The sequence below is a fragment of the Verticillium alfalfae genome, genomic scaffold, assembly GCF_000150825.1.
Source record: "Verticillium alfalfae VaMs.102 supercont1.8 genomic scaffold, whole genome shotgun sequence".
Lineage (NCBI taxonomy): Eukaryota > Fungi > Ascomycota > Sordariomycetes > Glomerellales > Plectosphaerellaceae > Verticillium > Verticillium alfalfae.
The window spans coordinates 1168817-1193725 of NW_003315031.1; the positions used below are offsets into that span (position 1 = coordinate 1168817).

At 56.6% G+C, this 24909-nt stretch overlaps 9 protein-coding genes across 9 annotated transcripts; 1 reads left to right on the plus strand and 8 right to left on the minus strand.

Moving 5' to 3' along the window:
* Positions 1-1126: 1126 nt before the first annotated feature.
* Positions 1127-2658, minus strand: VDBG_06779 (curved DNA-binding protein; the record flags this gene model as incomplete). The annotated part of the gene is made up of 5 exons (XM_003003171.1): positions 1127-1356; positions 1445-1730; positions 1801-2240; positions 2303-2491; positions 2637-2658. The coding sequence occupies 5 exons, from the start codon at positions 2656-2658 to the stop codon at positions 1127-1129; spliced, it is 1167 nt and encodes a 388-aa protein (XP_003003217.1).
* An 886-nt stretch (positions 2659-3544) lies between these two features.
* On the minus strand, positions 3545-4036 carry VDBG_06780 (conserved hypothetical protein; the record flags this gene model as incomplete). The annotated part of the gene is made up of 1 exon (XM_003003172.1): positions 3545-4036. One exon carries the CDS (start codon positions 4034-4036, stop codon positions 3545-3547), a length of 492 nt encoding a protein of 163 aa, XP_003003218.1.
* Positions 4037-6039: 2003 nt separating this feature from the next.
* VDBG_06781 (transcription regulatory protein SNF5) lies at positions 6040-8272 on the minus strand (the record flags this gene model as incomplete). The annotated part of the gene is made up of 2 exons (XM_003003173.1): positions 6040-6327; positions 6386-8272. The coding sequence occupies 2 exons, from the start codon at positions 8270-8272 to the stop codon at positions 6040-6042; spliced, it is 2175 nt and encodes a 724-aa protein (XP_003003219.1).
* Positions 8273-9021: 749 nt separating this feature from the next.
* On the minus strand, positions 9022-10496 carry VDBG_06782 (candidapepsin-3; the record flags this gene model as incomplete). The annotated part of the gene is made up of 2 exons (XM_003003174.1): positions 9022-10245; positions 10302-10496. The coding sequence occupies 2 exons, from the start codon at positions 10494-10496 to the stop codon at positions 9022-9024; spliced, it is 1419 nt and encodes a 472-aa protein (XP_003003220.1).
* A 1969-nt stretch (positions 10497-12465) lies between these two features.
* On the plus strand, positions 12466-13244 carry VDBG_06783 (vacuolar ATP synthase subunit c; the record flags this gene model as incomplete). Its single annotated transcript, XM_003003175.1, has 3 exons — positions 12466-12525; positions 12664-12982; positions 13099-13244. The coding sequence occupies 3 exons, from the start codon at positions 12466-12468 to the stop codon at positions 13242-13244; spliced, it is 525 nt and encodes a 174-aa protein (XP_003003221.1).
* A 375-nt stretch (positions 13245-13619) lies between these two features.
* Positions 13620-16605, minus strand: VDBG_06784 (vacuolar membrane protein pep3; the record flags this gene model as incomplete). Its single annotated transcript, XM_003003176.1, has 3 exons — positions 13620-13704; positions 13762-16348; positions 16404-16605. 3 exons carry the CDS (start codon positions 16603-16605, stop codon positions 13620-13622), a joined length of 2874 nt encoding a protein of 957 aa, XP_003003222.1.
* An 840-nt stretch (positions 16606-17445) lies between these two features.
* VDBG_06785 (conserved hypothetical protein) lies at positions 17446-18890 on the minus strand (the record flags this gene model as incomplete). The annotated part of the gene is made up of 2 exons (XM_003003177.1): positions 17446-18427; positions 18523-18890. The coding sequence occupies 2 exons, from the start codon at positions 18888-18890 to the stop codon at positions 17446-17448; spliced, it is 1350 nt and encodes a 449-aa protein (XP_003003223.1).
* A 2902-nt stretch (positions 18891-21792) lies between these two features.
* Positions 21793-23216, minus strand: VDBG_06786 (dTDP-D-glucose 4,6-dehydratase; the record flags this gene model as incomplete). Its single annotated transcript, XM_003003178.1, has 4 exons — positions 21793-22334; positions 22388-22923; positions 22990-23125; positions 23186-23216. 4 exons carry the CDS (start codon positions 23214-23216, stop codon positions 21793-21795), a joined length of 1245 nt encoding a protein of 414 aa, XP_003003224.1.
* Positions 23217-23588: 372 nt separating this feature from the next.
* On the minus strand, positions 23589-23894 carry VDBG_06787 (predicted protein; the record flags this gene model as incomplete). The annotated part of the gene is made up of 1 exon (XM_003003179.1): positions 23589-23894. One exon carries the CDS (start codon positions 23892-23894, stop codon positions 23589-23591), a length of 306 nt encoding a protein of 101 aa, XP_003003225.1.
* Positions 23895-24909: the final 1015 nt, after the last annotated feature.

A 24909-nucleotide genomic window follows, 5' to 3' on the forward strand; every position in this document is an offset into this window, starting at 1 on the left:
AAAAGCCACTCTATCCCCGAACCGCTGCCTCGCCCCATTGATGGCCTCCCCCCTCGCTTGATTGCATCATCCCATCGGCAACCGGAAATCTTTGCCCCTAGGCTTGAGGTACAGACCGACTCTTTGGCATACTCTATCTGACAAGCTTCTTTTCTTTCCTGGGTTCCCATTCTCAGGCTGACTGACCTTCCAGATCGCTGATGCTCAGCACACCTGATCCAGGGGGTCATGAATCCCATCACCCGGCCGCCCACGACAGTCCCACATTCGCACTGCTATAGCAACCCGAGACTGCTGCTCCGGCGCAGCGCTCCACGGGAAGGGTGGAGGGCTGCAACGGCGGTCCGGGCTCTTTAGGCGTTGAGCCCCCCCCCTCTCTCGTTGCCCTTCTGCTCCTCCTGCATCCCCATGAACTCTGATTAGGCTTGCAGGTCATCACGATCTCGTAGCCCCTGAATCGGTGTTCGGTATTGCTGAGTACGTGGACCCAGAGCACTGCATACCAACCCGTACCGTACCTTACCCGGCCACGGACCCCAACCTCCTCCATTTTGCCAGACGTGACCCTCCACGAAATGAGCCGGACGGAGATGCAGAAACACCAGCAGAATATGCCGCGCCCGTGACTTGTCAGGCCGGGTCGGGTCGATTGGCCCTTCACGCATATGCAGATGTAGTCCTCTCACTGACTAATGCCGACGCAATACACTTCTCACCGGGCTGTGCTGGCTGAAGACCACGACGTTCTGCGACCGATGAACCTTCTTCTTGTTTCTTTCATGGTGTCCTTGACGAGGCTGCATCGGGAACTTCGGATGCCCTCCTGCTGCCAACCGCAGACCTAGCTAGCTAACAAGGCATACAGGATGATGCAGCAGCCCTACACTGCGCGTGCATCGGTATGTATCCCGAAGTGCGCCCACGCGGGCCATCAACACGATCCAGCATTTTTCGTACCAACCCGTGTCGTCCCACATCGTGAGCCAGGCCAGGGCAGCCCAAGCAGGGGCAGCAGGTCTACCTCTTCGCGAAAACAAGTTTGTGGGTCCTGCGCAAGCCCCATCGGCTTCGCAGGCCCTTCGACGAGGCATTCATCCATCGCTGCTCCACAACGTCCGCCACCAGCTTACTCGTCGTCGCTCTCCTCCTCCGAGCTCTCCTCGGCGGCAGCGGCGGCGGCCTTCTTGGCGGGCTTCTTCTTCTTCTTGTTGTTCTTCTTCTTGCCGGTATTTCTGGCGATGGGCTGCTCGAGGATCTTGAGAATCTCCTCATCCTCAATCTTCTTATCCGTCTTGTACTTGCTCAGGTCAAGCGCAGGCGCGGCACCAAGCTTGGTGATGCCGTTCTTGGTGATGGCTGTAAATCGTCAGTACATGAATCCATGATTGTTTTTTTCTTTTTATAACGGCCTCCTGGAGAACCGAAACCAGGTGACTTCACATACCAATGGTGGTCAGGAGACGGCCAACAGGCGAGTTGTCCTTGTCACCAACGACCTCGTACTGGCGGAAGACGTTGCTGCGGACGCACTCGACGACACCAGTTTTGGCATCACGCTCGTCCTCAAGCTGGCGCAAGTGAAGGGGAAAGACGCCGAACTTCTTGACAACCTCGGAGAGGATCTTGCGCGACGTGGGGCGCTTGAGGCCGTAGGTCTGGAGGGTGCGGCGGTGCAGAGTGGTGCGGTTCTCGTACTGCTTGACCTTGCCGGAGCCCAGAGAGACACCCGTCTCAAACACCCCAGACCTCGCCGAGCTCGGGGACGCCCTCGCCCTTGGAGCCCTCGCCGGGCGCGAGGACGATCTTCTTGGTGCCCTCGATCTCGTTGCGGTCGAACAGCCACGAGGTCGTGGACTCGACCAGGCTGCAGTCGTAGCTCTTGACGACCTTCTCGAGCAGGCTGGTGATCTTGGTCTGGGTAGGCGCCTTGGTCGAGGCGGCCTTGGCCTTCTCGTCGTCGGAGCCGAGGGTGCCAGGGGGGATCATGAGGCGGAGGAGAAGCTCGTTGGCGTAGTACGTGGCAAGGACCAGGTCGGCGTTGCGGCCAGTGACCTCACCCTCGGCGCCGGCGATGACGGTGTCGCAAACGATGGAGCCGAAGCCATCGATCTGGGCACCGAGCTGGATCTTGATGGGCTCATCGGCCTTGATCTCGACGGCAGCCTCAGACTCGTCGGTGGTCAGGGGCGTGTAAGGGGTGACGAAGGAAGAGGGCGAGACGGTCGTGGGGTGGGAGAAACCTGAGACAGAAGGTTAGCACGGCGCTCTCTCTGGACGGGACGGCAGGGGACGGCAGGCCTACCCTTGGTGACCTTCTTGCCACGGTAGACCTTGGCGAGCTCCTCCTCAATGAGGGCATCACCCTTCTGGCAGATCTCAACGATCTTGGCGCCGGGCACGATCAGCTTGGTGACCTCGGCGAGAACCTTCTCGGAGATCTGGGCAGCCGTCTTGTACTTGGTGAGGGTGTCAGGGTTGTTGAGCGTGTAGTCTGCAAGCTGTGTCAGCGCGATATCAAAGGCATTCGGCACGTCGCGCGGGGCCAGAGGGGTCAGCGTCGCGTGGTGCCGTCTCGAGAGCTGTTGTTGGATGGCGGGGTACGGCGACCAGGTGCAGCTCGAGGTGACGTGACGCACCCACCCGAGGAGCATCGGTCATGGGCACTAGGGACAAGAGAGAGCTACTCACCAACGGCCTCCTGCTTTTCCGCCATGGTGACTGATTTCTCGATGGCAAAACACTACTTGATGGGAAAGGGAGGGGGGGATGCTGTAGCCGGGAAGACTCGATCGAAGGCTCGGTCGAGGAAAGTTGTGGTGAGTGGGGGGAGGAGGGAGTGTGTCGCACGAGGTACAGAAGGAGGGGTAGTATTTAGGGTGTTTGCTGTATTTTCGCCTGTTCTGGGGCCAAGTGTGAGCGCGAGTGGCATCGATGGGTTTTTCGGTGCGGGGCACAGAGCCTGCCTGGCCTGGGAAGCGCCCAAGCCGCTCGGCCTGCCCCTCTTCGCTCGTGTCACTTTGCCTCTGGGGATGTAGTCTCCCGCCCTGTTGAAGCGTGAGTGATACTTGCTGCCGAGCTCTCGTGACTTGGGAGGGTGAGCTTCCCTCTGGGCTGAGAGGTAGCTGGAGCTAGGTATCACGTCAGGGCATCGGGCATCCAAATGATTGCCGAGAGCCATCGTCGTCTTTACAAGCTTCCATTGGCCTTTCGCCGAGAGATCTTGGGCCGTTCAGTGCATCATTGGCAGTGAGCCTTCCATAGAAACCCTTTCCGTGTTGTTCTTGATGGTTCCGCTTTCTGCGTGGGGGAAGGCTTGGAGCATCTCCTCCAACTAACATGGTCCTCTTCCTCGTTGCGTCCTGCTGCGTCACGAGGTGATTGCTATAGACTAGACCGTCATTGCTCCAGACGGAGTTCATTTTCATCGGTCATTATTTCAAGGGCCAGCTAATCCATCATCAGACAAACGGCAGGCAGCAACGACATCACACACCACCGCGGGCGTCTTTCTTCCATCAGTAACAATAGATCAGAGCCCGTTCCATCATGAAACGGCTGTCGGTTCATCAAGGGGAATGAACGGCCTCATGACCTTGTCAACGTACCAACCCGGCAACCCAAACGCCTCCGTCGCCTCGCTGATCCCGCGATTCATCCTGCCAACATACTCATCCAAGGACTCCCCCTTGCCAACACGGTGAAAATTCACGTACACCAGCGCCTCCGCTTCGTGCCCTCCGCCGGGCCCCTGCTGCTCCCCAGGCGCGAAGACGACGACGGGCAGCGTCACCTTTTCATACGCGATCGGCACGCCCTCGTACCCATCCAGCAGCTCTTCGTCAGCAGGCGGCAGGCGGTAGAGCACGCCGTAGACGCCGGTTCCCGTGGCCGTGCTCCTGCTCGTGCCAGTGGTATCCTTGTTGTCTGACCGGCGATAGACAACGTTGGCGTAGCCGCGCTCGTTGATGAGCCACTCCCATGGAGCGGGGAGGAAGGCGAGGCCGACGGGCGTCGAGGCGGGGCAGCGGCTCTTCATCTGTGTCGTGCTCAGATTCGAGCCGTAGGCAAAGTATAGTTTGTGCTGTGTGGCAGAGATCGCGTTGGCGTCTGGTTCCCGGGGTTGCGGCATGATGGCGAGCTGACCGTGGTAGAGCGAAGAGAGAGAGATATCCAAGAATCACAATGGAGGCACATGTGCTGTAGGAAAGGGCAAGATACGCGGGTCGTTCGCGTCGCCTGACAATTTAAAGAGATGAGGCAGGAAATTTTGAAACCACGTCGGGAGGCGGGAATCCCTTGCTGTCTTTGTTCACACCAGCTTCACTTGCGGTCAACGAAAGCCGAGCATGAGTAGGTTGGCATCAATCACCTCATGTGTCGTTACGTAAGCTACAGCGTGGAACGTTCGTACCGAAAATCATAGGGAAGTGATGTCTGTCGGACACTTGCCTTTCTATTTCTGGAAGACGGGAAAAGAGGCGCCAAGTCGCTCTTGGACAGATCACACATGTCTAAGGTTCGCCTTCGGAGTCCCCTACACTGCCACAGCTGTCGGCCATGAGCCTCACACACTAGGATAGGGGTCGAAGTAGGAAGATCGTCGTGGAAGAAGCATCAGGAACCAAGATACCGTTCGAAAGAGCTGACGGAACAGCCACGTCATCAGTTCTATATCCATGTTGGTGGAATGCCTTGATATACTGTTGCCTGCAAGCCGACAAACGAAACATGTCAGTATGCAAAGGTGGCTGAGCCCAAGGGGTGAACATGCAGGTTCCATCTCCATGTCCCCATACAAGCCTATGAAACAAACCACTGCCTCTTGCACTCTCTCAAGCTTCATGTCAATAACAGGAACCATACAGACAAGTCCGCCCTCGCAGCCAAGCTCATGGGTGTTGGTGCAGGCGTGCTTCCTCTCTCAATCGCCGTCGACCAGCAACTGCATGGAAGCGGCAATCCCAGAGGCAGCATCGTTGCTCGCGAGCCTCGCCATCAGCCCCTGAATGACAGATCCACACCATCACGACAACAAGGGGCCCAGGAAAACACAGCAACAACTGACAGTAACAGGCCTCAGCCCTGTGGTATTTCCCTTCTCTACCCCTAGCAGCAAAACCCCCCTCCCCCACCCACAGAACGTCACTTGTCTTTGCAACCCTGTTCTTCACCCTCCTTCTCCTCCTGGCCTTCCACCGCCAGATCTGTCAGCTCCGAGTTCCTGATAGCTCCCATCAACCGCGCAGCCGTCTTCCATCTTTCTCCCAACCCATACCAAGCGCCTGCCATAATGAAAGCCAAAGGGAGAAAAAAATGATGAAAAGAAAAAACCGACACAACGACATTCAATGATGAGGGAGCAAAAATGGGGCGAGAGAGTACAACAAACAAGGGTGCAAAATGATGAGGAACCCGCCCAGCCCGCTGCTCGCAAACAGCTTTGTCTACAGGGATTAAGAATGGAAGGGTACACTGTGCCTTCTACTTCCCAGGGTCGTACTATACAGAGTGGCCTGATGTGTTTTTTCGGTTGGGAGAGAAACAGAGTACCTTGGCCGGTGGCGCGAGCCTGTACTGGCATACGGAGATTGTCGATAAGCGTGGAAGAGGACAGCATGATGCATCAGCTGTCAGGTCGCTTGGGCTCGAACGGATCGGTTGGCTCCTCCAGCTGTGTCCAGATGCTGTTCGAGGCGGACAGGCGTTGAACGAACTGAACCTGAATCCAGTATAATTCCCAGCGTTGGCTTGTCTGGTTGAAGGACTGCGCAGACCGCATCTCTCCATCATTCCAGTAAGCGTAGGGGTGTAAAATCCAAGAGAATGCATCTGCACGCCCCCCATTCTCCCGTCCTGGCCTGTCTAACCGTAGACGAGATACGGGGAGGCATTCACAGCATTCCTGTGCTGTCGTCGTAGCCCATCTCCGGGCCAGGAGAAAAAGTCGCCAGGAAATCCAACGTCTCTTGCGACAGGTGGTTCACCTAGACCCCCGGCGCCTCGACCTTGAGTTTCGGTCGCGTATCGAACCCGCACCGTTTATCCACGTTCTTGCGATGGTTGCCCAGCCCCCAGGTGCCGCTCAAAGTTGCCCGTCGTCATGTCCGGCCCCGGCGTGTACGACTTGCCAGGACAGTCCGTGCAGCGGATACGCGGGAGGAACATCCAGCGGTGCCCGGGAGGTGTCGGCTGGCCAGCGGGGATGACCACGGGCAATTCGGTCTCAGGGTTGATGCAGGAGTGGCGCATGATGCCTTCGAACTGGTCGTGGGGATACGTCTCGCGGAGTTCCTGGAGGCCTCGGGAGAGCCATTCGGGCGGGGGCGGCTATAGCGACAGTCAGCATTGGAGGGTACATCTTTCAGGGCCGCGCCAGGTCTCTTACCGGTGGCGGAGGGGGTTGCCCCTCGACCGGGTTCGGTGCAGACACGCCGCCGAGCAGCGCTTGCGGAGCAGCCGGCGTGCCAGCCTTGGGCAACATCTGGTTGTTGGAAGCCGGGGTCGAAGGTGGCGGCATGGAGCTCGGTGCCCTGTTGATGCTCGGCGTTCCTGGCGTTTGCGACCCGCTTGGGGTGATTCGTGCTTTCGGGTTCTGCAGGAATCTCCTGAGCTTATCCTTGTTGATTTTGAGCGTGATGATCATGGTCGTTGGCTCCTCCGTGTCGTCGCGCAGATCACGGCCGTAGCGGCCGGCATTCCTGCGCGTCTCGTGATGGTGGATGACGCTCGCCTCAGGGGTCTCGGAGCGCCCCAGGTTCGCCATGCGTTGCTGGGCGGCTGTTGCGGCCCCGCGTAGGCCCCTCGTCCTCGCCGTGCCGCCGCCAAGCTGTGAGATGGCGGGCGAGTCGGGTCCTGAGTCGTCGCTCGAGTCGGATTCGGAGAGATCGCCATCGCGGGCGCCTGGCCTCTTGCGTGTGCCGGGGGCTCCTGCGACCCTCTTGTACAGCGTTGTCTCGTCGAGGCTAGCAGCAGCGCCGGGTAACACAGACGAGACGATGAGCGTGCGGATTGTTCGTTGACGGTCCTTGAGATCGGGGAGCTGAGGTCCGCCTCGCCTGTTGATGGACCTCTTCTGTCGCCTCTGCTCTCTGGAGAAGACAAGCTCGTTGCGTTCTATATCAATGTCGTTCAGCTCATAGAGGTATGGCGCGTACTCCTTTGCTTGTTGCTGTGGTCGGAAGACGGCGGGTAGTGGCGATGGCAGGAAAGCGTTGATGAGGTCGGGATCTTCCACAGGGCGCCCATCAAAGGGATGGCCGACGCCGTAAAGGCTGCGCGTGAAGAGCTGGGTTTGCTCTCGAATGCAGTGCGCGATGGCGGTCGTGAATTCGCCGGAGAGGGACAGATCGCGAGCCATCGTGGCGGCAAACTCTTCAGGCGAGTTCAGAGGGTTGTTGATCTCCCACTCGAACTGGTCGACCAAGGTATGCTGACCGATCGTGATGTTCAGCTTGATCAGTATCCTCATCTCGTCGTTCTTGTACGCTGAGTAGGGGAGCTCGGGATCGAGGGCATCCTCTTCGGAAAAGGCAAAGGGGTAAAAGTCCATCAGCTGGTCGTGCATCTGGTGCACAATGGCGTCGTGGACGTGCTTATTCGCCGGGCCCATCTCCAAACCTATATCTTCGATGAGCGTCTGCGCAAATGTGTCCAGGTGCACGATCCGGTCGTGGAGGTTCCACGTGAAAGTATCGCGCAGCTTCAGCTTGTCCGTATCGACGTCGATGCGCACAGGCACCAGCTCTTCGTGCTGCTCCGCCTGCTTCTTGATGTCCTTTTTCTTCCACGTCAACGGCGGCGATCGCCTCTTTCCAAGTCGCGGCTTGAAAGCTGGGTAGAGAATTTGGGTTGGGAACGCCGTCTTGACCCGTGGGTCGATCTCTGTGTGGCCGTTGCCCCAACCGGCGTAGCCCTCGCCATAGAGCCGGGCGGGCGGAAAATACTGGCGGTGGGACTCGCGTATAATCTTGTACTCAGCGATTTTGTCGTTGTAGCGCTGGAAGCTGTCGGCGTTGTACCGCATGGCGATGCCCTGGGCGGCCTGGTTTTCCCAGTCGCGCGTCACATAGCGTTCGACCATGAGTTTCTGGAAGGATTCCTTGTCGCGCACGAGAACGGCAGGCGCGGGCTTGGCCTGGGCATCAGCTTGAGACGCGTCATCGTTGCCGTTGGCTGAGGCGGCTGCTGATGAGGAAGAGGCTGTCGCGCCGACAGGTGTGGCCGAGGGTGTGGGTGTCGACGCCGACGTGGATGTTGATGGTTGCGCGGCCATGGCTGTGCGCCGAGTCGCCGCGGCGATGCGGCAGGGCCCGTCGGGGATCGATCGGAAGGAGGTTCGGTGATATGTATCGTGTGGCGACTGCACGCGACGTGTTGGGATGTGGTCGTTGCCGATGGCGGGCGGAGCTCCAATTTCTTATTTCGAGGTTGGGTCGATGAAGCTGGGAAGCCTCATGTTCGCGCTTGCAGGATTGGACTGCCGTTTCCGTGATGCGATGTTGCTGCTAACGCGGCAAAGTACCCCCGACCGTGTTACAGTGGGCAATTGGGCGGAAGAGACTTGGCTCTGCTAGCGCGTCAATTGGTTCACATCTCTTTGGTCGGCATTTCGGCTAAATACATGAGGCCAGATAACGAGGTGTTCTTGCGGCCGTCGCTACCTTGCATCAGGATCGCATGAACGGCCAATGGGAGCTACCTTGCTAAGCCGTATAGCACACAGCCCGCGCCCCCTGGTTGCAACCTCGTTATCAGTGGGACGTAGGTCAGGTTGGGACAAAGGCCAGACCAACTACCGTCTTCCCTTGGCAAAAATTCAAGACTATCACGGAACAGGTTGTGAAGAGGATCCATCTCAAAATCCAACGCTTCATTTATGATTCGTATCGTCTTGTACATACATATATGCAGAACGATACTTCCCCAACGGAACCACCTAGGCTTCTTTCTTGAAGTGACGAGAAAAATAAGACGCCGTCGCGATGCAAATGTATAAAAGTCACCGTCTTCGCTCCCAATGCTTCACATAAAAAATGACACGAACCCAACGATCCCACTGATGACGCCAGCCAGAAATGGCCCAGCCAGTGGTGTCAATGCATACGCCGCGCTCTGCGCGGCCGCCGCGCCTCCACCGCGGAGTCCATGCGTGGCAGCCACCGGCTCTGCAACCGTGATGGCCGACGGCACCGAGCTGCGGCCCGTGCCAATCTCCAAAATGTTGGATCTCGTCGCGTTGAAACGCGTCTGCGCCAGCGAGATTTCGTTGTTTTCCATGTCATACACAATGTAGGCGGAGCGCATAAAAGTGTCGCCCAGGACATGAGTGCCCGCACCTGCTGGGGCGAGCCCGAAGAGGCAGGCGGGCGCGCCGTTCGAGAACGTAGGCTGACGGCCCGTAATCTTGAAGAGGTCGAGAACAAGCTCGCTGATGGGCACGGTAATTTTCGGCTTGGAGAAGGTGAAGGTCATGTTGGCCGGGGACTGGCGGAGCGCGCAGGGCACGAAAGCGACCGCTTGCTCTTCTTGGTAGACGGCACCGACCATCGAGTAAATCTCCTTGACCATGGCGTCCGGCAGGTACGAGAGGGACGATCCCGAGTCGAGGAGGACGGCAATGGCCAGGTCGGAGCCCATGGTGGTAGAACCAAGAGTCACATCGGTCAGCGTCACAAGGAACTCGGAGTGGATGTCGGCATGCATCTGAATGGGGAGTGTCTGAAGCTCGCCAACAAAGTGCTCCGTATCCACACCGCCGAACAGGATGCTGCCGGTTGAAGCGCTGAGGCTGTTGAGGTACAGACTGAAGGCGTTGGACTGAATAAGACCTTGCGCTTTCATCTTGGCCGCAATGTTGTCATACGGATCCATCCCTGCTCGGCCGACCTGGACCTCATTCATGGGATAGCCGACACCCAGGATGCCCTGCGCAGCTGAGCTCTCATAGCCGATACCAAACTGGAAATCAGTGAGCACGGTGCCGCCAATGTTGAAATCGTCAGTCACGTAGTCACCCGTGGCGCCGGACCCGTCGACGTAGGAGATGTTGAAATAGCTGCCGAGATAGTTGTATGACGATGACTGGTTGGCAGCGTACATGCCCGATAGGGCACAAGGATTAGGGACCTCCTGACAGAGCTGTGAGCTGGCGGTGTTGACCCAGAGGTCACTGCTGCCTGTATCCAGATGCAGGCGGAACGGCTGGGGAGGGTTGCCGAGAGTGGCGTTGACAAAGTACAGGGTTTGCTGAGAGGGTGCCGGTCAGTGGTATGTTCCTAGCTGGCCGATGACGCCGTACGTACCAGGTTGTCTAATGAAGCTGTAACAGTATTTCTCCGCCGCATGCCATTCTTGTCGTTTGGAGCCTGGATGATCTTGCTTTCCAAGTCGAAACCGATGACCCGCGCGGGGCTGCCGTCTCTCTTCCGTAATGCGACCGCCTCGCCAGTCGAAGACAGTAGTATGGAGGAGAGAACCCATATTGGTATTGTCCTCATGATGGCAGAGAATTAAGGTGAAGGACAGCCGGCGACTTTGTTGGCAGACCGGTGCCGGGGGCGGGGCAGAACTCAGGAAACACAAGAAGCGTGTTGCGATACCATCGGGCTGACTGACGGATAAAAGGCAATCAATGTTCTATTCGTCGAATGAAGGACTGGAAAGGGCCTCCCAAGAGGCAAGTCGACGCCGGGCCGGGAAGAAGAATAGAAGGCGATGCTCGTGCAAGGGTTTTGAGCTGTAGATTGACAAGAAATTAAGTCCGCTTGGAGTCGTATGGTTGTTGAGATGGAGGAGCCCTCAGTATTAGCGACGGTCCTGCGCGCAGATAGGCGGGACAGACAAAGTGAGTATACAGATAGACGAAAGGAGAAATACGGGTGAGCAGAGTCAAGAACAAAAGAAGAGGGATGATGAGTGTTTGGTGTCGGAGAGTACCGATGATGATATGCGAGGGTAGCAAAAGAAGAATGGCTTCGCAAGCAGGGTCAAGGGCATGAAGAGACGAGAAACCCGAGAGACTGGCAGATCGTCTTGGAATAGAACAATGGGTCAAGGAACAAGACGGCGGGGAGCACGGTACGTTGGGTGACACGGCCAGGTGTTTTTGGCTGAGGATCCCGAAAGCGATTCCCCCCCCCGACGGCCTCACAGAGGGGAAAGTAGAGAAGTGAATGCTACAAGGTCATCATGCTTGCGGGGGCCCAGAGGAGTCGCTTGTTTGGAAAGCCGTGAAGAGCTCGTCACCAGCGACAAGTGTGAGGGCGGCGGTGTGTCACTGCGCGCTCGAGTCGGGTCAGGGGACCAAAGAGAGGGCGTTGGCGCGAGGTTGAAACACGAAGGACGTCTGGGCGTCAGGGAGCCGAGCGACTTCTGTTACAACTCGCGTGGATCATCAGACAGGTCTGGAACCGCCGCAGCCATGCCACCTAAACCATTCAGGCAAGGCAGCCCAATTCGAAATTGCCATGGACGCAATCGGCAGAGCAGATCATAGGGCTGGGGAGTCGTCAGCGAGACGGGGCGTCGTGGGTATTCCATGAACATGGTGCTCCGCGCCCCCGAACGCAGATCCCCGTACTGTTTCCTTGGGCCAAGGCGAATAGAGTGCTTGTCGCACACAAGCTAACATGCCGTGGGGTGGCTTTGTCTGCTTTCCTTCGGCGAAGGCGCAATGTCGATGAAGACCGGCGAACATGCAGCGTGTTTGAAGCGTCATACAGCAGCAACCTGTGAGACCCGGTTCGTTCGCAAGTGTTCCCAGTCCAAGCATGGTGGGGCTGTTATGTTTCGCTTTGGGATTCCATCAGACCGATTTCAGACTTCGGACGACGGTGAAAGGACAGGCCGATGGCGTGGCCGCGGATCATGATCATGGTAGCGATGGTGACTGATGGATCTGAGGAGTGGCGCGTGCTGGCCATGATCGCCGTGATGTCCTGGAAACATGGGGCAGGTTCCACAAGGAGAGGGACCAGAGGCAGGAACGCCCTGTGCGTTCAGTGGGCTTATGTAATGCCCAGGCCCGTCATGCCATTCGTCGGCTAGTCAGACGACATTTCGAAACACCAGGCAAACCTAGACCACCATCACCAATCATCCTTTGCTTTATCTGGATGCCTGGCCGTCGATATGATCTTCCAGCAAAATGGAGAGGGAGCCGGCAAGCCACGAATCTTGGCATGGCACTCTCGATCTGCGATGAAGCGACATGCCTCTGCCGTTGCACCATTCGGCTTGGGTGGTCGGCGTACCTGCATCAGCTCAAAGTAAGCCGTGAGGCTGAAGACCAAGATAATCAGCCCGACGGCTGTGCCTCCCGTCACAATATTTGCTAAATGTCTGCCTGGAATGGACTCCGTATAACTCGCGACGATGAACCGAGATTCTGAAGGACGCCGTGCCTCGTAGTGCCCCTTCCCTGACCTGGCCATTCTCATGCAAACCGTACTCTCCTCTTCGCCCGCCATGGATCTCGTTGCAAGCATGTGCCGCTGGTTCGTCAAAGGACACCCTACACATCAAGACGTGCCCAGCTAACCTCTTCCCCGAAAATGCCGGCAGCCCAGCATATGCCGTAAGCCCACCACCCCCATCTCTGTCGAACTTCCCATCCACGATCCCTAGTGGCAGTCACTCTGACGATTCCCCCCCAAAAAATGACAGCCCGTCTTCGGCGCCCTGGGCTGCTGCTCAGCCATCACGCTGACCGTCATCGGCGCCTCCTACGGCACCGCCAAGTCGGCCCCCGCCATCTTCGCCTCCGGCGTCCTGCGCCCCGACCGCCTCATGCAGAACACGCTGTGCGCCGTCATGGCCCAGATCCTGGCCATCTACGGCCTCGTCGCCTCCGTCCTCATTGCCGGCGACCTCAGGGAGAAGACGACCCTCTTCGCGGCCTTCCTGCAGCTCGGTGCCGGGCTCGCCGTCGGGCTGAGCGGCATGGCGGCTGGTTTCAGCATTGGCATCGTCGGCGATGCGGGCGGTGCGTTTTCGTCCCCTCCCCCTCCCCCCTTCCACCTCCCTCTCATCCTGGCCACCCCGCCCTCCCCTTCACCCGCAGGAGTAGTGCTTCGGCTAATGTAAGCATGTGCTTGACAGTGAGAGCGAGCACCCAGCAGCCCAGGCTCTACTCTGGGATGGTACTGATTCTCATCTTTGCCGAGGTGCTGGGGTTGTACGGGGTCATCGTTGCCATTTTGATGCTCACTAGGTCGAAAGTTGATGTGACGGTGTGCGAGATCTGAGAGCCCTCCTCTTAGTGACATATGCTCGGAATGCGGCCTTTGATATGGATGCGGACAAGATTAGCGTTCGCACTCTCTCAGGCCGGAGAATCAGTAGTGACAGCACTCAGATCACTTTGACTGCGCGAATGACGTTGCGGGTTCAGTCGTACGATATTGATGAAGAGAAACAAAAAATACCAACCTGAAGTTCGTGAACAGCTCTCCATATCGTCGCCATTATAAATGCCACGTCCATCACTCACGTCACCGTTCAAAAGCCACCGTTAAATCGCAAAGCTGAATTGTATTCCACCCACAGGGTACTCCCCGACACCCACGCTCGTGCAGCGGTCCCGCAATATGTACAGCACAAACCATGCCCGGACTTTATACTCACACAACCCACTCGACAAGGTTGTCCCTCGTTGTGACAAATGGTTCATCGATCCTCTTGATGGCAAAGTCGCTGCATAGAATACTGCACACAGGATGAGTCAGGCAAACCTTAATGGAAGGGGTTGTCGTGTAAACGTACCAAGCCGAAGCAACGAGCGAGTCCAGCTCCATAATCATGGCCTCCCTCTTCACGCCACTGACGAGTCCCTTACTGATATGCACCTGCAGCTCCTTGATTCTCTTGCTTGTCCCGACGCCGGCTTGCTCGAGCACCTTTCGCCCGAGGCAGTCCGAGTGGAACGAGTGCTGGCACGGGAACACGAAGAATTGACGGCTCAACAGCGGAAGCCCGCAAACGTAGCACTTCTCGCCCGGCTCGACAATGGCGTATCGTTGAGCGAGGGCGGCAATGTCAACCTTGATGTTGGCGGCTGTCTGCGACGACTCGTCCATCTCTTTCTTGAGTCCGTCAATGTTCCGGCTGTAGTCTTCGAGCGCCGCGCAGATCTCTTCTTTGAAATCGTCGATAACGACAAAGTCTGGGAAGAAGGGGATCAGATCTTCAATCTTGAGAAGGTCACACCTCTTAAGGAATTCGATCGCTGTCTTGATGCCGTCTGACTGGGTGATGACCTTGCGGGCTACGGCGAGCCAGAGCCGCTTGCGCAGAGGCGGATTCGACATGGGCCGGTCAGCAATGACAGACGCCAGCTCAATGGCATCATGGGAGAGAGCCAGATCTACTGCCTGTAGGTACTGGCCCATGCTCGTGTAGATGTGAACGCACGACAGTGTTCGGTGGTGTTGGATGCACAGGCGCAGCGCAAAGTCGGGGTCGTAGTCGGGTTCGTCGCCCTGAGCCTCCAGGTATGCGAGCAGGCCAGCCTCATCGGAGGAAGGATGAGACGCATGAATAGAGACTAAGGTATTGTGGACAGCTGAGTCTTTCGACTTGACCTGGTTGATGATGTATTGCAAATAACGAACTGCCTGGTTTTGGGGAAGTGGCCCCTTGAAGTTGCGGTTGTACTCCAAGAGTGCGGGGATGAGGCTTCGCGGCTTCAGGTCCGAGTGCCGCATTAAAATTTCCACCAGATCTGTTGCAACATGGGTCATGAGCACAGTACTGTAGCGGTAGAAGACTTCTGGATCTGTCTGCTTCTTCAGCACATTGAGGACTTCTGGCCACCTCTCACGCTGGACCCAGTAGGACAGGACGTAGTTGTAGTCGTTGACCGCGTTGGCAAAGTAGAGCAGCTCCCGCTCGCGGCCATGCGAGCTGACAACGTCGTATACTGTTCGTTTATCAAGGTCTTGCTTGTACTTATTGACGAATTCTTTGTACTCTTTCTCAACGTCCTGAAGTTGTTCCTTCGACTGTTTCGGGTTGAGGTTTTCGGTCAGTTCAGCCTGTGATATGATCGTATCATCAAGCGAGTTCAGCTTGGCCATGAAGACCTCCACAAGCCAGCTTGCAATCATGACTCTTTGCATAATGGCAGCCTTCTTCAAAGACCCAAGCTTGGCGAGCAAATACTTTCGCAAAGCGTCAGGCTGCGCATTGTCGATGAGCGATAGTGCGACCTCTTCAAAGGGCTTGTTGCTGCGTCCGTACACCGCAGCCGCTTCCAGGAAGTGGCCCTTGCCCACCAAGTAATCACCGTATGCTGTAGCTACTGTTTCTTTCTGCGTTGTAGTCTTCGCATGTTGTAGCGCACCGTCAAACTGCTGCATTTTGAGCATGATCTGCCAGATGCTGCGGTCTTCGTCTGTGACAACAACCTCAAAAATCTCCTGGCTGGTAAAGAGCCAGAACGTATTCTTCTGCAGATCCACGTACAGCCCGAGAGCGGTCTGTCCGGCGTCGAGAACTATCTGGTCATATACGATGGCGCCTGTCAGTCGATTGGTGGCTACTACACGGCCACCAACCAAGTGCAGGATGTGCCATTGAGTAAGTGCAATGGCATCCACGAACTCGGGTGATCCTCTCCTCTTCGATGCCTCGGCGTGAATCAAGTCCGTTCGCGCCTGAAGTTTTGAGCCGGCGAATACCTTCTTGCCCAGTTCTGCATCAGCATCTGTCAAGAGCTTGCCGTGGAAGACGCCCTGCGATGTCAACCACGCATACGCCCTTTCGGCCTCTTCGTCGTCGTAGGGGTTCGTTTCGGGCAGATCCGGGGACACGACAAGCGAAGATGGTGCCGCCCCGGAAGCTCGCGACAGTTCATGTATTGTAGGCTGCTCGGACTCAAAAACTTTGGTGTACACGGAACCATGGCTGTCGTACCCATTGCCAATCTTGCCAGAGAGGTGGAAGAGCCTACTCTGCTGCGCGATCATGAGCCGTCGGACGTCAGATTTCCCCTGCGGCGCATCCGCCCAGAGACCGGTAATAGGGCCATCTTGCAGCCGGTGGAGGTTCTTCAAGCGTATGTCCTTCTTGTAGAACTCAGAGGTCGCCTCAATGAGGGCTTCGTAGATGTTGCCATCCGAGGCACCCAGAATGATTTCGCGCGTCGATGCGGTTGGCAGTGAGGGATTCCATGCGACACTCTCTATCGAGACGCCTCGCAACCTAGCCAGCGGTCGGGGATTCTTGTGCTGCGAGTGCAGGTAGTAGTTTTCGCCGAGTGCCGTGCAAATAAGAAGATGCGATGCCGTGGGGTCGAGGAACATGCGGCGGATGACGCCTACTTCGGAGGTCTTCTTCGGGAGGTCAATGTCTATCACTGTGTTAGCCTTGCCCGCTGATACGTCGAGACACGATGGCAGACAAACCATCAATGTCTTCTGGCTTGTTGAGATCGATGCGCAGGATGCGCCCATTCGACAGGGCGAGGACGAGGACGTTGTTCGCCACCTGGGCCGCTACAAAATCGGCGGCGACGGAGAATTGCAGCTGCACTCGCTCGACGACGAACATGGGCAGTTCATCCGTGTCGAGGACGGCACCGAGGCCATCGGAGGTGGTGAGTGCCATGGTGGCTGTTTTATCGAGCTGGTGTTGCCATGCACTGTCGTTTCGCTTGTTGTAAAATCGGTGGATTGAATCTCTTCGTTCGCCCGTCGTCCCAGGAGCCAACTGAGCTGTGTGGTGTCGTTGCCGAGGATCGAGACTGGCGGGGATGTCGTTGTTGACAAGGCAGCGAGCTCTGGGTGAGCTTCGCCTGAGGTGGCTGGAGGGATGATGTCGTTGGTTGAGGATGCGTCGAGCTCAGGTCTCCACTTTTAGCCTGTGGAGGTCCTTCGGTGCTGAGCGAGCGCCCGCACTGGAGGACCGCTGAATAGAAGAGTGAGTGTATCTACCTAGCCACAATCTCGACGTGATCAACATGACCTGCGGATGCAAAAACAACCTGCATGAGCGGTCACACAGGAATGCAGGGAATGCAGGGTTGTAATCACGAACCCTGGCTGTATTTCCACCTCTAACATGGTAGATCGTAACTGACAACCACGTTCACCTAATTCTGGGCCAGCACTTTGGCTGATCATTGCCCAATGGCGGGTGATTCCATCCATACTCCCATCTCAATCCAACGCCTGCTTGAGAAGCATCCCTACGGTGACAGAAGAAGGTACAACAACAACAACGCCTGAATGTTTGCTGAAACACACGCAAAAAGCCATCCGCCACTGATACGCCAAAGGTGAAGCGCTTCAGTACCCCTGCCAGCATGGACGTTCATCCAAACAGAGTCCCTGGGTATCATCCTATCCGCCCACATCCTCGGAGACAACTGGCAAAAGTTAGGGACTCAGAAGAGGGCCTCCTTCCCTTCTAGATCCATCCACTCCATCGCCGAAAAGCCGATACTGACTAATCCAGTCTCATATCATGCGTGACGACTTGAGGCACGAACTCCAGCTCCTCGCCTCGCCCCTGTTCTTCCTGTGGTATCGTTGCCGTCGGCTTCCTCCCGACGACTGACCGAATCTTCACATTGAGGCCTTTCGCTTTGATCGGATCTCTTGCGAAGCGTGTCATTTCGCGGGCGACGTTCAAGCATGCCTCCTTGACCTCGTCCGCTTCCCATCCCATGTGCTGTGTCAGAGATCGTAGTGTTGAAGCTTCCAGTCCATCGATGCAGGAGATGAGCCACAGCTTGCCGCCGCCAGCCTCAATATTGATGGGGATGACGTGTTCCGTCATCTTAATGTCTACAAAGCCCGCCCTGTGTAACAGCGAAGGGCTGAGGTGTTGCAACCCTCGCGGCCGGCCGCTCTTTGCGGTGGAAAGAGTGAGATCCCTCGCGAGACGGTGAATATCCGATTCTTCGGGAAAAGATGAGAGGAACGCTTTCAGAGCGCTACTAGAGTCATCGATGTCCATCAGCTCTATCCAGCCGCCGGGCTTGATCACCGTGAATGCCTCCTGGTAGATGAAGTTCCAATCTTCAAAGGCGCCCAGCATGTCTCGAAAATGAACCAGATCAAAAGAATCCGGCTCTCTCGTCCACTCGAGCTCGGCATCGTCAATTTCGAAGAAGCAATTCGCCGGTACAGACGTTGGCTGTATAGCGGATATGTCGGTCCCAATTACCTCGCAATCAGGGAAGGCGTCTGACACAGCAATTGCCCATTCGCCAATGCCGGTACCAATGTCTAATATCCTGTCGGGATCGTGAAGCGCAACCGATGAGAGTTCGCCGTCGAAAATGTCAAAGTAGATACGGTGGATCAAGCTCATTCGGCATTGTTCGTACTCGTCATTGGGCATATGGTAGTGCGGGCCACAGTACCGTCGACCGTGTTCCCACCGATAGTCCAAGTCTTGCTCTGTGATAGATCGTGTTGACGCCCTGTGCGACGATGCCGTCTTGTCAGTCTCTGGGCCACGTGGAATATGCGGGCCGGTCGCACGCGATGCGGGGGATGTAAGGAAGGGAATACCAACATTTCCATGTCGCGCTCGGTGGGCAATGGCTCATCGGGATCATGCGCATCCACCAGAGCTGGGTGTTCGCTATCGTTGGGGGCAGAGGTCGAGTGGTCGTCGCTCATGTCCGCATCGGCGTCGTTGTCGGCGGCGAGGGCCCCAACGGCGCTGTTGAGCTCCTCTGAGCCCGTGACGCTGGTCATCTCGGTGTAGGTGCCGCCTTCGCTGTCCAGTCTGTCGCTAGAAAGTCCTCCGTCGCTCGACTTGCCTTCGGTGGACAGCGTAGACATAGTGCCCGTGCCGATTCCGTCAAGCGACTGGTTGTGGTGAGCGCGCGATCTGGGGCAGGTCCCTGAACGTTTCTTGGAGCGGCGATTTCTGGCCATCGAGAGGGCACTGCGGCCGGCTGTCGCTGTGAAGCTACGGCGATAGTGAGGATGGCTCCGAGATCGCCAAGAGCGACATGACAGTCGGGGCCACGGTTCGAGACAGATACGGCGGCGGCGAAGGCGGAGGATGCGGGAGCGGCAGCGGCAGCGCCTTTCGAGGGATGTTGGTTGGTGATGGGGGAAATGGCAAGAATGGTGGGCTGATGATTTTCTGGCCGTCCTGTCTCATTGAGTCCTCGTCGTGGGTCGAGGTCCAGGGTGAACCGTGCGGCAAAGCTGGAGAACCGTACCTGCTCGAGTCGGGGGCGCATGGGGGCTTTAGAAGAGGATCGGGGCCAGGCTTGAGGGCCCCGGAGCGCCAGGATGTTCAGGGTTGCGGTTCGTTTGGCAGTTGACGTCCCCAGTGAAGGACAGCCATCGCGGGGGCCCATTAGCACTGATGAGGAAGCATGCTCCGGCGCTGGGCCTGGGCACCAGCGTAGCGCCCAGCTTGGCATCACACCCCTTTTAGGCCTGGTCCTTTTCCACCTAAGCATGGATCAAGCTCTTTCTCTACCACACCATCTTTCTGAATGTCTGTTCCCACATCTTGTACCTACACAGGTACCAGAGCAGAGGCAGACGTCCATCCATCTCAATCTACTCCGATCTCTTTGAACATAGCAGCGAGTCACAACTGGAACGGTCGAAACGGGGCCCCATCCGCACCGTCACCACATAACCCTTTTTCACAATACATCAAATACCATCAGTATTACTGCGCCCAGCCACACAGGTTCCATCCATGTCGCACGCCTCCTGTGCAATGGTTGATCAAAAAGCTTCTGACAGCATACTACTGGCGCTTTCTGTCACTGTTCCACGGGGATGGACACCCCCTGTCCTGCCCCGACTGATTACCACAAAGTTATACATGTAGGATGCATGCGGAGGAACGGTGGCCCTGACTGTCCGTGGCTTGCTTTTCCTGGTCCATTACAGGGAACAAGGGGCCGCCCGAGCAGCCTCCAACTTTGTGGGTTGTCGAATCCAATTGCGATGTGACAGCGGACTTTTTTTTACTGGTATCTGTACTTTGACACTAATTGTCCATGTTACAGTCGGTTCCGGCAAGCTCGGAGCACGACAATCCCTTCTGAATGTCGATGTTCATCCGGCTGGCCTTCCCGGCATATTCTCCTTGGACCCGGCCTTCGACGGAGTGGCAACGGCAGATGGAAGCTGCTTCGACAGGCACGGTACAACGGCGTTCGCTCCGCCCGCTGCTTCCCAAGGCATATCAACCAAAGCCGGATTCTTGGCCTTCTTGTCAAGCCGGTTGCGTAGTCCAGGCCAATGATCACCCACCAAACAATCACCTGCAATCTCTGACCCAAATGGCGCATCGGTTCTCTCGAGGTTACCCCCGATCCCGGTCGTTCAGGCCCTGTTCGACTGCCCCCCCGGTCGGTGCCTGAGTTGCAGTACCCTACCTGTTGTGCTGTACGTACATGCACCAGGGCTTAACCCCGACGACAAGCCTTCGCCAAAGGCTGACAGCTGTCTTTCTCAGCACCTCTCGGCCACTTTGCAGTTGTCAGTCGTCGGCCCAGCCAGGCACAGAGGCACGGCAACCCGCTTCGCATACAACCCGACCTTGTCTCCGTTGATCCACATTCGATGACCCCTAGGCCTGTCAAGGGGGTTAACGCCGACCATCCAGTCGCCCTCTACGCCGCCTCCGAATGCCTACCACGTCAGGAAACAGGTACCCAGGATCAACGGGAGCACATCTATGATGCTGCAACTGACTCGAGTGGGTATGCAACCACACAAACCGACCTTGTCTGGCGGTGCCTTGATCTCCTTGTGCCTGTATGTGCCCATCCCAGCAACGCACTGCATTGCATTCCCCTGCACAGGCACCTCCTCGTCCCCGCCGTCCGTCTACCCGCTTTCCCCGACTCTTGGTGGCCGCCACCCCCCGCCTCACACTCCTCGCCCCCTCTCTACTCCCGCAAACAACCCAACAGAGCGCATGCCAGGTCAGCCCAGGCCCTCTGTGGCAACGATCCACCGGATAGACAGCCCCCCGCGGGCCACCCATCCATCCCGCCATCACAACGGGCGCCACTGCAGCCCAGCCTGCAACCGGCCTTGGTAAGGAGTGAGAGAGGGGAGGGGGGGAGGGCCCTCGCCAGCACAAGTAGTGTGCGTATGACAATGGGGCGTAGCTCTGTTCCATGATGTGCAAGCGGGCAACGCTGCCATGCTCGCTCCACGTTCTTGCACCCGCTAAACTTGTCCTTCGTACCACGAGGTAGATCCCACTTGGCCCCTGGTGGGCGCCCACAAAACCCCAACGGCGCCCGACGACGGGGTGACAGTTCCCTCATTGGGCACCTATCCCTAAACTTCCAGGCCGCGGTACAGGTTCCCTTTCTTGTCTCGTTAGATGAACCCACCCCGACCGGCAGCCAGGGGGGGGATGCGTGCCGGCATTGCCAAGAGCGGCGCCGATTGTCACTCGTGCAGCGGTGCCGACGGGGAGGAGACCCTTCGGGGTTGTTACACGCATATGCACAGATACGAGAACCAGATCCGCGGGCTCAAGCGTTTGTATTCCGTGTGTACCTGTGACCAAGCCTTGAGTCGATCTAATGATTGCATAAGCTGCGATGCGTGGAAAGAAGAACGACACACCTCTCTGCCCAATCCCCCCTCTCCGTTACTGTCTAGCTAGGTGCTCCATGCGCCAGGTTGACTTGTGATCTCTTGTTGCTTCAACCCACTTTCCTCCAAGCCGACATACCGGTACGCCCCGCTCCCTAAATCATGGCACGAGAAACCTTACCAATCCATGTTGAAGCATGGTGAAAGTTTCGTCTCGTCTACACAGCTACGGCATACTCCGCCCCCCTCAGCCGTCGACCTTTCTTTTCTTGCTCCCTTCCTCTCGAGCCTGCTGCGGCACGTCGGTGACTACCCCTTTATCCGGTACCACCTCAAGCCCGGCAACGATGGGGAAAGGGGTCAGAATCTGGCTGATGTCGCCCCACCATTCCTCTCCGAATCGCCGGTACCAGTCGACGGTGATCTTCAATCCTTCTTCGAAACTTGTTTTCTGTTCCCACCCAAGTTGGCGCAACTTGGTGCCGTCCACGGCATATCTGTGGTCGTTGAACGGTCTATCATGCGTGTACTTGACCCACTTCTTAAAGTCTTCCGGTCCCCCTTGTGAAATGTCCATCTCACGTAGCAGCTTACTGCACAAGTCGAGATTGGAGATCTCATCGTAGGATCCAACATTATAGATCTGGCCCATGTGGCCTTTGTGCAGAATCGTGTCGAAAGCGTCGGCGGCATCGCCAGCAAACAGGTACCGGCGCGTCGGGGTTCCATCTCCGTGGAGGACAACCGGCTGGCCACGGTTCAGAAGACACGTGAATTTGGGGATAATTTCTGCCAAGTTAGCAGGACACTGGTAAGTAAATTTCCAGCGTTGTCCAACGTACTCTCTGGGAATTGGTGTGGGCCATAAACGTTGTTACTGCGAACAATAATGACTGGCAACTTGAAACTCTTCTGATACGACTGTACCAGCATCTCGGCAGCGGCTTTGCTTGCAGCATATGGGTTCGTCGGGGCCAAGATGCTCGACTCGAGCAAATCGTCGTCATCGTCCTTGACTTCTCCGTACACCTCGTCGGTAGAGACGTGAATAAACTTGTGGATACCAACACTTTTGGCGCTTTCGAGCAATACATGGGTGCCGTAGACATTCGTGTGCGTGAACCCATAGGAGTTGCCAAAGCTGAGATCGACATGGGATTGTGCGGCGAAGTGGAAAACGGTGTCAATATTGTACCGCTTCAGGCAGTTGAGGACCTCGTTCGGATTTGTCACGTCGCCCTGGACGAAGGTGAAGTTGCTCCTTTCATTCAGGGCCCTCGTATTGTTGAGCGACGAGCAGTAATCGAGCTTGTCAAAGGAGATGATGTTGTAGGCGTCAGGGTAGGTCAGTGTCAAGTGTCGCACAAACCAACAAGCGCTGAGAGTGTTAGCATGGCGCGACACCGGCCCGGTGGCTGGGTCTGGATCTAAGGACAGCACTCACATGAACCCAGCGCCGCCGGTGATCATGATGTTCTTGACATCATCAAGAGGCTCATACTTGGTGCTACCTGTGAGCAGCGGCGCTTCCTTCCAGATGCCCCCATCCTCAAAGAATTTGCGATGGCTGTGGCTGTAGGCTGACAGGGCGTCACGCGTCAGTAAGTGAAGCATCCTACGATGCGTACTGAGCGACTCACCTAATGCGCCGTTGGATTTGAGTTGTGTCATTACGAGGATGTTTAGGGTGATCACGCGAGCCAGGATACTTCACGTTATCGCGTATTGATATCAGGATCAAGAGGGGCAGTGGCGCGGAGTGTTGCGCGAATGGGGCGGAAACACAAGCGGATGAGAAGAGAGGCACTGATGTTGTAGCTCGTGAAATCCTTCAGACTCAATCGCAGGGCTGGGGCCGATGAAGAAGGTGTTGCTGGCGTCCTACTGTTGTTGGTTTTTGCCTTAGTACGTATTATGAGGAAGATCAGGGTCTGACCCCCGCCTACGATCACCATGGTCGTGCGTTACGCCCAGCGGGGTAGTCCTGCTCACTCACCTATTCCTCGACGGGGCAGAGGAAATTTTTGTCTTCTTGGTAGTCTATCAATAGACGAGCATACCGAATGAGTCGTACAGATGTTGGCGTTTCGTCCCGGGAAACAAGCTACGCCTCGCACGGAGCACGCACGTCCAGATGGCCTGTTGCAGGCAGGTGAAGGTGAAGCAAGGGAGGTTGCGCGTGCTGGCGGGCAATGTCTTGGCTGACTTCACGTAGCTGGTCAGAGCGTCTCTATTATCGCTTTGATGATAGTGAATCGACGTGTTGAAAGATGGTGTATCGAGGATGGTGGGCGCGACCTGGCAGGTGCAGACGAGGTGTCTTGGCTTCTCCTTCCCCTCAAATACCATGGGAGCCTCTGAAGACTGTCGTCAGTAAGTTCAGTGAAGCCCTGGTCATTCTTTGACACGTCGTGGTCATCCACGCCAGGCACAATGTGCCCCTCGCATGGCCTTGTACATTTAATAATCTTGACAAGGCTAGAAAAGTTTCCTTGAATGTCTGGGGAATGGGGATCAGGGGCGGTCACGCAAGTGCGGCGCTAACGAAGCAGGTGGGGGTCGCAACCCCTAGATCGTAAAGTTAACCTGCGACTGGCTTTGAAGTGACGGACACACACCAAGCGGTGGCCCAGAGAGAACATGGTGCTAGACGCCCAGCTCAAAAGACCTGACACTCTCGGCGAGGAACACGCCTGCAAAACTGCATGTTGAGACATGGCATATTCAGCGTCCTGTTTGTGTGTTTTGCAAGCACAAAAGACAAAAATGGCCACATGACACTTTTTTGCCAGCCGTTGTTACCTGGCCAGTGCTAGGGTGACGCGTTTCGCTTTGGAAGGTTCATGGAATGCAACCATGATCAGTAGTGAACACTATCATAAAACTCTCCGGGCAGATGGCATCCTCCGCCCCCCAATGAATTGTCGCTCGTTCAGATGCTAGGTGTTTGCTGCGGTTTCGATGCCATTGCGTGAAATGTATGAGGTCTGTATCGGAGTGTTCCGTCTGAACTTTACAGCAAACGTCGTCTGACGGATGAACCTTACCATAGGTAGATAGGTAGTACTTGTAGGCGAGGCACATAATGGCGCGTGGATGGCTCCGCACATCTTCCTTTGAAGGTCGTCATCCCTTGAGAGCAATTTCTCGTTCATCAAGGGTTCGGCGTCCAGCCACTGGGCTTGGGAGAAGGACCGCCGCTTGAACCGTCGCCCAACGGTGCAGAGAAGTCCAGGGTGATGATCGGACCGCGAATTTTAGCATGTCGGCGGCTCGAACAGAATAAGTCAATGTATATGCGGCTCCTTCGGGTCAATCACGGACAACGGGCTTGTTAGATTGGTTTCGTCGCGATGCACTGTTT